Source organism: Urocitellus parryii, chromosome 16 (genome assembly GCF_045843805.1).
Source record: "Urocitellus parryii isolate mUroPar1 chromosome 16, mUroPar1.hap1, whole genome shotgun sequence".
NCBI classification, from domain to species: Eukaryota; Metazoa; Chordata; class Mammalia; order Rodentia; family Sciuridae; genus Urocitellus; species Urocitellus parryii.
This window is the reverse complement of record NC_135546.1, coordinates 18,375,597-18,387,926: the sequence shown is the minus strand read 5'-3', so window position 1 is coordinate 18,387,926 and position 12,330 is coordinate 18,375,597. Positions and strand designations below refer to the sequence as shown.

Here is a 12,330-nt window from a genome sequence, read left to right as displayed (position 1 = left end):
CCAGAGAGGAGCACGTGCTGATGTCCCCTTATCCAAAACTCCCTTCATTCAACAAAGATTTACTAGGAACCAGCTACGTGTCAAGCACGCTTCTTGGCAAGAGGGACAGGTCAGCGACCAAGACGAACAGACACGGCTACCGTCGCGGAGCAGACGCTCAGATACATCAATGCTCACGACAAGGAGGGTGGTCACCAGCGTTATGGAGAAAAGGGAGGACGACACGAGGGGGGGGTTGGTGCAGCAGGAAGTGAAGGGGACATGTAGACAAGAACCTGGGAGGGGTGACAGAGACAGCCAAACGGATGGTCCAGGCCAGAGGGGATAGCTGTGAGGGCCGGGACCGGTCAGGACCCTGGCAGAGTTGTGGCTGCAGGGGAGAGAAGGACGACTGAGCAGGTGAGGATGGAGGGCAGGTGGGAGCCACGGAGGGTTCCCCACAGAGCGGGGAGGGTGTCCTGCTGCAGAGGAGAACAGACTAGGGCTGAAGAGAAGCCAGGCGGGAGACGGAGGTGGCTGGGAGCACCACCCATGGAGGTGGGAGGAGGAGTTGGAAGATTCTAGAAAAGCCGGAGGCAGAACGAATGAGATGCATTGACCAGACAAGATGGACGAAAAAGCTGCGCGGCCGGTAGCCATCCCGCAGGGGCAGCTGGAGAAGCGGTCTGCAGGGGAGCCTGGGAGCCCGGTGGCCGCGGGTCCAGGAAGGAGCTGGGGACACTGAGGAGGACTAGGGGAGAGACCCCCCAATCACAGGAGACCCAAGGTGGCTGGACTGCAGCAGCAGCAGCTGAACTGGGATCCAGCCAGCCTGGCCCGGGCTGCAAGGCCCCGCTGTTCAGTGCCGGCAGCAGGGGGCGCTCTTCCACCTCCCAACTTGCTGCAGCCCAGCTCATCTAGGGCACCCGCCCCAGGGGACCAGACAGTCCTCCCAGGGCAGGGCACAGGGGAGTCCCTGGCAGAGGTGACACCCAACACAGTCCCACTTAGGCTCACATGCCTCTAGTGCTGGGGCGCTCACTACCTCTGCTGGTGGCCTCTGAGTAATGTATTTGAAGAAAAATGACGACACTAAAGCTCTGGCCCACTTCTTACCTGAACTCACTCACAGGGGGGTTTTGGTTCCAGGGATTGACCCCAGGGGTGCTTAACCCCAGAGCCCCATCTCCAGGCCCTTTTATGTTTTATTTAGAGACAGGGTCTCGCCGAGTTGCTGAGGGCCTTGCTTATTGCTGAGGCTGGCCTCCAACTTGGGATCCTCCTGCCTCAGCCTCCCCAACTGTTGGGAGGAAAGGCGTGCACACAGCACCTGGCCTACCTCACAGTTCTGAGGCAGGGGCTTATCTCACTCTCAGATGAGGGATCCAGGAGGTGGAGCAATTTTGTATAAGGTCTTAGGAGTAAAGTGCAAAAGCAGGACTTGAACCCCAGCAGCCTGGATGTGAGACCTCAGGTTCCCACGCGAGCCTCCCCTCCCACCTGCCGAAAAACAAAGAGCCACAGGGGCCCCAGGAGGCGGTCACAGACGTGCACGTAACGGACAGAGTGCGGGGAAGCCTGTATGTGATGAAGAACGATCAGACGGTCAGACAGGACGTGTGCGGTGCAGGAAGCAGGCGGGCAGCCAGAGGTGTGCTCGTGAACCTTGCTCAGTGCACAGACTGTTGGCATTTCATCTCCTAAACCCATTTCCCGGCTGCCTGGGGACCCCTAAGAGCACAAGATCTTCTTTCCTAGGCCACCTGGAAGCCCGCACACTGGGGCAGGCAGGAAGAGGGCGTCCTGGGAAGGACGTCCACCGGCCCCGGGGGGATCTGCCTCCCCAGACGCACACACAGCCCCGACCCGCACAGGAGGAGAGGTCAGCCGCCGGCAAGCAGGTTTGAGAGGGCCCCATGTTCTGCCCGTGGCTGGAGGCCGGGGGGCAAACATGTCTGTGAAAGTCGCTCAGCCAGCACCCCGGGGCCTGTCTGCCCAGCAGCAGAGGGTCACAAAGGGGACATTCCAGGCTGGACATGGCCTTCAAGCAAGGAGAAGGCATCATATGGGGGCCTATCCCGGGTCCTGAGTGACCTCTGTGCAGACCCTACCTCTGGGCCTTCGCCTGGGCCGTTCCTTCCACCCTGCACACCCTTCCCGGTTCCCAGCCTGTCCACCCTGGGGGAGCAGGCAGATTCCACCCTCCCCAGCTGCTCTGCCCGTGTCTCTGCTGTAGCTTGACCTCTGTGTCCCCTGCTGCGCCTTTGCATCTACCTCCGTTTGGGGACCGTCCCCTGTAGAAAACCAAGGGCTCCTGTGTCCTTGGCCCACCACCCACAGAGCCCCGGGAGCCCCGGCCGCTGGCCACACCAGCACCAAGGAACAGGCCGGAGCGCCGTCACCCAGCAGCCACTGTGACCTGTGCAGGCTGGGCACTGGGTACCACAGAGGCTGAACTGCTCGGGGTCACCCAGCAAATGGTGGGAACAAAACCAGATTAGCTGGACCCCAGCCTCTGTCATGCACCTCTGGAGAAGGTTCTAGATGCATCCCAGGTACCTGGACAGCTAGACCCGGGCTCTGGACTGTACACATCCAGTGGTCATCAGATGAAGACCAACGTAAGATCCACTTTTCTTTTTTTCGTACCAGGGATTGCTTAACCCCTGAGCCATGCCCCAGCCCTTTGCTACTAAGTTGCTGAGGCTGGCCTCCAACTTGCCATCCTCCTGCCTGAGCCTCCGGAGTGGCTGGGAAGGCAGGTGTGCACCACCCCACCTGGGAGCAGCTTCCTCTGTAACAGACTAGGAAACCGTGGCCAGGAAATGGCAAGTGACTTTATGTCTAAAGTCAAAGCGAGGTGGGAACTCCCAGCTGCCCCACTGCCTCTAGATCCCACCGTGCCTGATGCCCTCCTCAGTGACCCACCCAGCCTGGGGACACATTCTGCTGAGTGTTCTGACTCCTGGGGACGTCGCTGGACAAAGAGGCTTCCCGGAGGAAAGGCAGGACAGGAGGCCAGGACAAGGACATGAGACGGAGCGGGGGGTGCCGGCTGGGGACAGCTCACGGAAGGGCCTTAGCGCGTGGAGCAGAGCGGCCGTGAGCGGGCGGCGGGAGGCCTGGCGCTTACCCACGCACTTCCTGTGTGCGTTGAGGATAAAGCCCTGGGCACAGAGCAGTGTGTGATTGACACAGGAGAAGGATCCCAGGGTGTTCACACAGAACTGTCGCCGGCCACAATCGTGAGTGCCCGCCAGGCACTCGTCTCGGTCTAGCCGCAGCCACGGGAGGGAAACAGAGCGGCCGTTAGCGGGCGGGTGCCAGCCACAGGTCTGAGGCTGGCCTCCACCTTGCCATCCTCCTGCCTCAGCCTCCTCAGTGGCTGGGCTGGCCTCCACCTTGCCATCCTCCTGCCTCAGCCTCCTCAGTGGCTGGGCTGGCCTCCACCTTGCCATCCTCCTGCCTCAGCCTCCTGAGTGGCTGGGCTGGCCTCCACCTTGCCATCCTCCTGCCTCAGCCTCCTGAGTGGCTGGGCTGGCCTCCACCTTGCCATCCTCCTGCCTCAGCCTCCTGAGTGGCTGGGCTGGCCTCCACCTTGCCATCCTCCTGCCTCAGCCTCCTGAGTGGCTGGGTGGACAGACGTGGCCACACGCCTGGCTTCCATCTGATCATGGTGAACACAACAGAGCGGGAGGACAACTCCGCAGGGCAGGCTGCCTGCACCCGCAGGATGTCTGTCTGCAGCCTCCGGCCTCAGCTCTTACTTCCAGAGGACCAAGGGGGGCCTGCAGACATGTGGACACTGGCCAGTCCACATGGCCAGCAGAGGCAGAGTGGGCCTCAGGTTGCTCATGGGGGTCAGGCCCAAAGGAATCCTGACCCAAGAGCAATGCCTTCCTCAGGTCCTCAGGGTCTGGGGGGCAGGAAGTAGAGCCCAGGGGACACAGTGTCACCTGGTCCTGCAACCTGTCCCCACATGGAGAGAGAGACCTGCATGCTACCACCATGCTGTGTGATTCAGGCAAATCTGTCTCCCTCTCTGTGCTCACAGGGTACTTTCGGTCCCCATGGGAACCCATCTCACAGAAGAGGTGGACACAGGGCAGGTTCTTATGGGGACAGCGGGAGAGATGGGGCCATGTCTGCATGCCACCCACACGACGATGGGGCCTGGCGTCCCTCTGTCCCTCTGATCTCTACCCAGGCGGGAACATGGATGTACTTGCCGGCCACAGACCAACAGCCACCCAGACAGGGGTGACCCTCAAGGGCAGGCGAGCTGAGAGGTGGTCCATGAGCCAGGCCCGAGGGTCGCTCTGAGAAACACAAAGACCTCAGCCGGGCGCGGGGGCTCACGGGTGGGTCATTCCAGAGCTCGGGAGGCTGAGGCAGGAGGATTGTGAGTTGGAGGCCAGCCTCAACCACAGCCACAGCAAGGCCCTGAGCAGCTCAGGGAGACCCTGTCTCTACAGAACAGGGCTGGGGACGGGGCTCAGGGTTGGGGGGCCCAAGTTCAGCCCCTGGGACCAGAAAGAGAAATGCGGATCCTCAGGCCACCCCGATCTGCAGGTGGGGACCTCTGGGGAGTCCCTGGCCCTGGGCCCACCCAGGGGCACCTCCCACGTGGCTCAGTGACACCGAGTGACTGTCTCAGGGCTCCAGGGGGCTCTGTCCCAGGAGCCAGACCTCATGGACACAGCGAGGCTGCAGCCTGCCCCCCACCGCAACCCCCAGGTCCCTCAGGCGGCAGCAGCCGCGACCTCACCTTCGCAGGACACGCCGTCGGCCATGATGGCGTAGCCAGGGAAGCAGGAGCACATGGCCGTGCCCCCGACCACGCGGCACACCTGCCGGCACGGCCCATTGTCTGCAGGGGGGACAGGGATGTCAGTGCCACCCGCCACCTGCCACCCACCACCCCCCACCCGCCATGCGGGCTCCTCCCGACTCAGGTCTAAGTTCAACAGCAACAGGCCCAGAGAGGGCAGAGGACGATGGACGGTGGACAGACAGACAGACGGGCGGGAAGGTGGGTGGTCAGATTCGTGGATGGGCAGGTGGACAGATGGGTGGACAAGTGGGCAGCTGGGTGGATGGACTTACAAATGGGAGATCGCAAACACACTCCCAGCACCAGGCATGACCGGGTGAGAGGACAGGGCCAGGTGCAAGGCGGGGGCCACATGCCCAGCCCTGGGGCCCTCGGCACCTACCTCGGTGGCCCCGGGACCCCCGAGGACCCCTCCCCTGCTCACCTTTGCAGGTGTTGGGCTGCGGCAGGGGCAGCGGGATAGTGTTGGGGGGCTCCTGGGCTGGCTCCGGGTTCAGCTGGGTCTCCTGGGCGGCCCCCTGCTGCGGGGACTCTCCGTCTGTGAGGACAGCAGCGGGCTCAGTCTTCCCAGGGCCTCAGCACTCACAGGCACCAGCCGTCCTTGGCCAGGGCCACCACAGAGACCCACTCAGGCAGGAGGAGGGACGGGGGGACATTATCTGGAGTGAAAATCCACAGACCACCAGGCACGGTGGCCCACGCCTGTCCTCTCAGCAGCTGGGGAGGCTGAGGCAGGAGGATGGCCAGTTGGAGGCCGGCCTCCTGAGTCCCCAAAGCAGGCGTCCCCAGCCCCTGCCGGTTCCCACGCGTGCACGACCACAGGCCCCTTCCCAGGAAGGCCCGCTGCCCCGCGGGACGGCTCTGCCCGGGCCTGGCCTACCTGGGCGGCAGGTGCGGCCGTCGTCCTGCAGCGCGAAGCCGGGGAAGCAGGCGCAGCGGTAGGAGCCCACCGTGTTGACGCACAGGTGCTGGCACAGCTCCCCGGGCAGCAGCAGGCACTCGTCCTGGTCATCACCAGGCAGGCTGTTGGCCATCTCCGCCTCTGGGCCCAGGGACAGGGCCTCCTGGCTCGCCAGATCTTCTTCTGAAACTGGGGTGCAGGCCAGCGGTCAGGACAGAGCCAGAGATGGTGAGGACGCAGGGAGGGTGGACGGCCGGTGGCTATGGATGCCAGAGAGGAAGGGGGACTGGGGGGCTGGACCCAGGGGAAACGGATGGATGGAGAGAGAGAAATGAAAGGGAGCCGGGAACAGTGGCCCACGCCGGTTAACCCAGCAGCTCAGGAGGCCGAGGCAGGAGGATCGCAAGTTGGAGGCCAGCCTCGGCAAAAGTGAGGCCCAAGCAGCTCAGCGAGACCCTGTCTCTAAAAAGGGCTGAGGACGGGGCTCAGGGGCCAGGTGGCCCAGGTTCAATCCCCAGGACCAAAAATAAAGAAAAAGAAATGGACGGGTGGACGCAGAGGTGGAGGGGTGGGTCAGGGAGTGGGGAGAGGCTGGAATGGATTCAGCACCTCTGGACAGACAGGTGGACAGACATGCAGGTGGACAGATGGATGTGTGGATGGACGGCGGACAGATCTGTGGATGGGTGGACGGACAGATTCATGGATGGATGCATAGATAGACGGACACACAGATTTCTGGATGGACGGACGAGCAGACCAGTGGCCACAGGCACCGGGGCCTGGCGGGCGTCACCCACCTCTGTGTGGCGCAGCCTCGGGCTCCGGGGGCCGGCGCACCTCGGGCACGAGCGGGTCCTGTCCCTCGCAGCAGGACAGCATGGCGTGGCTGCAGGGGTAGCCCAGGCCGGGGATGGCCTCGCAGGGCTGGCCCTCGGCCCGCACACGGAGCCCCAGGCCACAGCAGTCGCAGCATTGCTGGAGGGCGGGGGACGGCCGTCAGCGCCTGCTGGCCCCCGCGACTGTCACCTCCCCTGGCCTCAGAGCCCCGCGACGCAGGCAGGACGCCCAGGAAGGAGCAGGGGGCCTGGAGGAGCTGGCCAACGGGGTCCAGGGTCGAACTTGTCATCCACCCACCCCGTGCCCTCTCCCTCTCCCGGGGCAGGGCTTTCAGATCTTTTGGGGACTGACTATTCTTGCTCTCCTTTGAGCACACTTGTGATGGCTGGAGCTTTCGCAGCCATATTGAGCCATGAAGATCGAAGCTCTAAGCTAAGAACAGAAGCCTGGTCCCTAAAGCTGTCGCGGAGCTCTGTGTCATCTCAGGCCGTTGATCCCCAAAAGAAACTTGGTGTCATGGTTTTTAAATCTGTGATGGTGGAGTGGCTGTCATCACAGCCCCAGCTGTTCAAGCATTTTCCGTCTTTGCAAGGTGCCGTTCCAGCTTCTCTTACGAAGCACGTCAGCGGGGCACAGTGGCCCACACCCGTGATCCCAGTGGCTCGGGAGGCTGAGGCAGGAGGATTGCAAGTTGGAGGCCAGCCTCAACCACTTAGCAAGACCCTGACTCAAACCTTAGGAATCGTTAAGAAGGACTGGGGTGTGGCTCAGTGGACAGCACCCCTGGGTCAGCCCCAGAGCAGGACGGAAGGCAGGCCCAGGTCGCCTGTGGGCAGCCACCCGAGGCCACCCAGCCAGGACCCGCTGACGGGGCACAGGCAGAGACGGATCCTGCCTGAGCCAAGCCTGGGACGGTCTGCCACCACCCAGAGCTGACCGGTGCTGCGGACGCGTGACATCCACGGACTGAAGACCCGTGTGTCCCGACCCCTGCAAAGTCCCCAGTGCTGACAGCCATCGAGAGGCACTGAGCCCAGAGGCGAGGGGCAGACGGACTCCAGACCTGCCTCACCGCAGGGCAGGCTCCGATGGAGTGACCCAGAGTGACAAGACCCAGTCGCAATCCTCTGCCCAGTGCCACCTGGAGCCTGAGAGACGGGGGTCTTCGGCTCTGACTCGGGACCGACACCTGGTCCTCTGCCCTCACCTCAGGGTTGGTACCAAGCCTGTCCTCCTCCTGCCTCGTGTTCAGTGGGCGCCTGACCTCTCCTTCCCAGCCTCCCCTGCAGCTAGGCATGGCCCCCAGTCCATCTAAGTAGCAGTACAGAGAACAGAGGGGATCTTCGAGGGCCCAAGGACACAAATGGCATTGTGTCTCACAAGAGCCAAGAGCAAAAGGCACCACATGGTCACTGAAGGGTGGGATGGACCAAGAAAATGGAATCCAGGCAGAGAGTGGAGTACTATACAGCCTTTAAAAAGGAAGGGAATTCTGACCTCCGCTCTCACGTGGATAAATGCTGAGGTTGGTGAGCCCAGCTCAGAAGGACGGCACCATGAGGCCCGGACACTGGTACAAGGTCCCAGAATAAGCCAGTTCACAGAGAGTGGGATGGGGGCCTGTGGACCGACGGCCTAAGCGGTCGCTGGTGGGACTTTCTGGGCGGGGGGCAGGTGGCGGGTCTCCCGACCCCAAATGAGCCCCCGCCAAGGAGCCCTGCAGAGGGGAGCTGCCCGGGCCTGGAGGACCGTGGGACCCACGCCAGTCCACCCGTGCTGGCCATCACTGCCCCGCCCCCGGGCTTGCCTTGTACAGGGAGACGCCACAGGTGTCATTGTCCTCGGCCCCACAGGGCCCTCCCTCCTTGGCCACCAGGACGCCGGCCAGACAGCTCTTCTCCTTCAGGTAGGACGTGCAGCAGTATTTCTGGGCCGTCCTGCAAGAGAGGTGGCCTCAGCCTCAGGCGCGGCGGGCTCCCGTTCTCCCAGGGACCCTCTGCCGGGGGTGACAGTCCCCAGTTCACAGAAGGAAAGTAGCAGCCAGGGCACGGTGGCACGCACCCTTCATCCCAGTGCTCAGGAGGCTGAGGCAGGAGGATCGTGAGTTGGAGGTCAGCCTCAGCCACTCAGTGAGGCCCTGTCTCTAAATAAGTAGCAAAAACACAGAGGGGAGGTAGAGGGTCTCAGAGGAGGGACCTGCCCACAGCTCCGCGGCCCCGCGTCATGATCCTGACCACGGAGGACCAGGCTGGACACCAGGACACAGGGCCTGCTCTTGGCCGGGCTGGCAGTGAGCTGTGGGGCTCAGGTGGACAGAGCGACCTCTCTGAGCCCTGCCTTCTGTCTGGGAAAAGGAGTCGCTGGAAGAGACGCAGCTTCTCTGTGACAAAGAGCCCGGCTGACCGCCCCCAGGGAGGCTGAGGACAGAGAACTCCTGGGGCTGGAGGGTCCCCAGGGAGCAGTGTTCCCAGGTGGCCGTCAGCAGCAGGTGACTGGGTCATGGGCACTGACTCAGTGGGCTCCACCAGCGAAGGTGCCTTGACTTTTTTTTGGCCACCAGGATGGAACTCAGGGCCCTCGACCTGTCCCCAGCCCTCTGTGCACCATATTTAGAGACAGGGCCTCGCTGAGTGGCTGAGGCTGGCCTCCAACTCGTGATCCTCCTGCCTCAGCCTCCCGAGCCGCTGGGATGGCAGGCGTGCGCCAGGGTGCCTGGGGGGACTCATCACTCTAGTGGACTCTTGGAAGGAGGTGGACACGCGGGAGGTGTGCCCAGCTGAAGGAGTGGGCCCTGGGTACCCGGCTGTGGGCTCCGTGCCACCATGCGCCCGCCAGATGCCAACCAGGACGGGACCTTGGAGACCCGAGCCAAGGTCACCCTCCCGTCCCCTCTGCTGTTTCTTCTCTGGCACTTCTGTCACGGCGCCCCCTCAGCCCCAGGTCAGGGAGCGCCACCCGCCCGCGGCGTGGAGCAGGGGACAGGACGGCTCACCTGCAGACGTCGCCCTCGGTGCCCTCGGGGATCCCCACACACTCGTCCCTGAGGACGGCCCACTGCTGCCCGGCCGCACAGCACGTCTCCACCAGCTCCCGGGTGGACCCTGGGGACGACCAGGACACAGTCACCACGCACAGCGCGGGCGGCCGGCCACTGTCCAGACCTGTCCCCAGGTGGGGGACACGGTGGCCACTCGCAGCTCGGCGTCACTGTTGTCTCTGCAGAACGGCCTGGGCTGGGTGCCCCCATGGGGCCACCCGGGCTCAGAGCGGTAGGAGTGACACTTCCCGGGCCCAGCCCCACGAGTCGTCCCTAGAGCTGTCCCCAAAGGAACCAGCAGGCCACAGTGACCCCGGCTCTCAACCTGAGGGGCAGCAATGGAGGGGCTCAGCGTGAGCGCATGCCCGGCACCTGTGAGGCCCGGGCTCCGTCCCCAGCACAGGACGAGATGGACACAAGGTGTGTGCGTGAAGGCCTCAGGTGGGACAACTGGGTGGACCGGCTACTGCCACCTTCACCGCCTACAGAACAAAGACCTGCATAGCCCAGTGCCACGGACGGAGGGACAGGCGAAGCCATCTCTAAGATCCCTACAGCTGACAAGAAATTGCCATCGAAGAAACGTACGTGTGCAGGGACCCATGCCTGTCCTCCCCGGAGCTCGGGAGGCTGAGGTAGGAGGATCCCAAGTTGGAGGCCAGCCTCAGCAACTCAACAAGCAAGACCTAGTCTCTAAGGAAAATCTCAAAAGGGCTGGGGACGGGGCTCAGGGGTTCAGCACCCCTGGGCTCCATCCCTGGCATGAAAAGGAAAAGAATGTCACGCGTAGGCTTCGGCCATTGAGGTGCCTGTGACCCATGAGGGACCGACGCTGCGAGAAAGAGGGAAGCGCAGGTTCCCTTCCACAGAACAGCCTCCATCCAGTCCCCACGCACAGAGCTCCAGGGGCCAGGCGGTGGGGAATGAGGAATAGGAGACCGTCCCCCGCCCCCACACTGGCGCCCCCTCACTCCCAGCCGCCAGTTGGGGTCACCTTGGTGGGAGGGATGGACTCAGAGCTGCCCTGGGCTCTGCTTCCCTCCCACCCAGAGCTGCGCTGCTTGGTCCGTTTTCAGTCACTGTGACACATGACCCGAGACAAGCGGCTTACGAAGCAGAAAGGTTTACTCTGGCTCAGAGTTGGCGAGTCTGTGGTCCACGACCGGCTGGCCCTGTGGCTTTGACCTGTGGTGGCATGTCACAGTAGGAGCTGGTGAAAAGTGGGGGTGGGAGGAAAGAGAGGACCAGCCCCCAGGGACCTGAAGGCCACCACGGGGCTCCCCACCTCCCACGGGCTGGGCTGTCACTCAGTCTTCTCGGGGGACATTTGCTACCCAGAGCAGAGCAACTGCCCATGGGCCTCTCCGGGCCACAGCCCCCATCTCCACCCCCAGCTGGGGACACACCCAGGTGGGAGCCAGCTCCCGGGGCCCTCACCCTGGTCCCCATGGCCACCATCCCGAGCGGTTCCTCCTCATTCCAGATTGTCCCTCAGCCAGGCTCAGCCCTGTCTGCACAGAGGAGGCCGCACCCGGGTCCCTGCAGGCTCGGAGCCCTAGACCCCACTCTCCTGCCCCGCACTGTGCCCCCGGCCCCACGCTGACCCTGACACACAGTCCCTTCCTGAGGCTCCTTCCCAGCCTCCACTCAGCTGGGAGGGGACACTGGCAGGGAGCCAGCTCGAGTCAGGCCCCATGAGCCCCGGCCACCTCCCTACCTGGCCCCCAGCCTCCGCTCCTAACCAGGGAGGAGAAATCAGGGAGGGCAGCACTTGGAGCAGAGGTCGCAGCAGCAAGCCTGTGACTGCTGTGTGTTTAAAAGATCGATCTGAATGATCTGCCAATATTTATAAAGTTGAAAGCTTTTATCTGAAACTCCCGATTCCAGCTTCCCTCAGCAAATCCAAAGTTCTGCTACTTTTCTTGTCACCAGGGATTGAACCCAGGGGCACTTGACCCCTGAGCCCCGTCCTCAGCCCGACGCTGGATTTTATTTAGAGACAGGGTCTCGCTGAGTGGCTCCGGGCCCCAATTGTTGAGGCTGGCCTCCTAAGTTGTGATCCTCCTGCCTCAGCCTCCAGAGCCCCTGGGGTGACAGGTGTGGGCCACCGTCCCTGCAGACGATCCACATTAGGGGCTGTGCTGGGCCTCCACGCTCTAGGGCCAACCCCTGAGTTGGGCGTCTCGCTGGCCTGGGGTTTAAGGTGGTGGTCCCTGGTCCCCATGGGCCCGGTGGCCCCTGCTCATGGACCGCTCCCCCTGCTGCCCTCCAGAGGCTGGCTCCTGAGCATCCCGAGGGCACAGGAAGGGCTTTCTGGCCCCTGCCAAGTCCTGGGCACCTCACAGAGCCTGGCCCAGTGTCCCGGCCAGGGCGTGTGGCCAGTCCTGGGACTGCGAGCTGGACAACGGGGACGTGGCCACTGGCAGGGGCCACTAGGGCCCACCAGAGGGTGGAAAGGGTCCAGGGCAAGGTGCCCAGTGGGTGGCCACCAACCATCTCTCTTCATGGGCCTTGGGGACCTTGGACAATTCCCTGCAGCTCTCTGGGCCTCAGTCACCCTGACCGTACGCTGGTTGTCACCGTGCCGTGCCCCTCGTCCTGTGCTGGGCGTCCTGGAGCTCAGGGGACGGGGCATGTCCAACAACGGGGCACAGGCACTGGCTGCACCCCACACCCCACCCGGCAGGAGGGACCCGGCTGCAGACGGGCGCAGGCCGGCGGTCCTCCTCCGGTCACCGG

General features: G+C 63.5%; 1 protein-coding gene across 2 annotated transcripts in view; it reads right to left on the bottom strand.

Moving 5' to 3' along the window:
* Fbln2 (fibulin 2) overlaps window positions 1–12,330 on the bottom strand; it is a 35,790-nt gene that overhangs the window by 9,679 nt on the left and 13,781 nt on the right. The window contains exons 3-9 of one of the 2 annotated variants that reach the window (XM_077793541.1): window positions 9,547–9,655; window positions 8,362–8,491; window positions 6,515–6,692; window positions 5,694–5,903; window positions 5,238–5,351; window positions 4,748–4,849; window positions 3,113–3,253 (exon numbers count right to left, since the gene is read on the bottom strand). In XM_077793541.1, the coding sequence (XP_077649667.1) occupies window positions 3,113–3,253; window positions 4,748–4,849; window positions 5,238–5,351; window positions 5,694–5,903; window positions 6,515–6,692; window positions 8,362–8,491; window positions 9,547–9,655 (984 nt within the window). The remainder of the gene's footprint in view (window positions 1–3,112; window positions 3,254–4,747; window positions 4,850–5,237; window positions 5,352–5,693; window positions 5,904–6,514; window positions 6,693–8,361; window positions 8,492–9,546; window positions 9,656–12,330) is intronic. The other variant, XM_077793542.1, reaches the window with a different exon arrangement.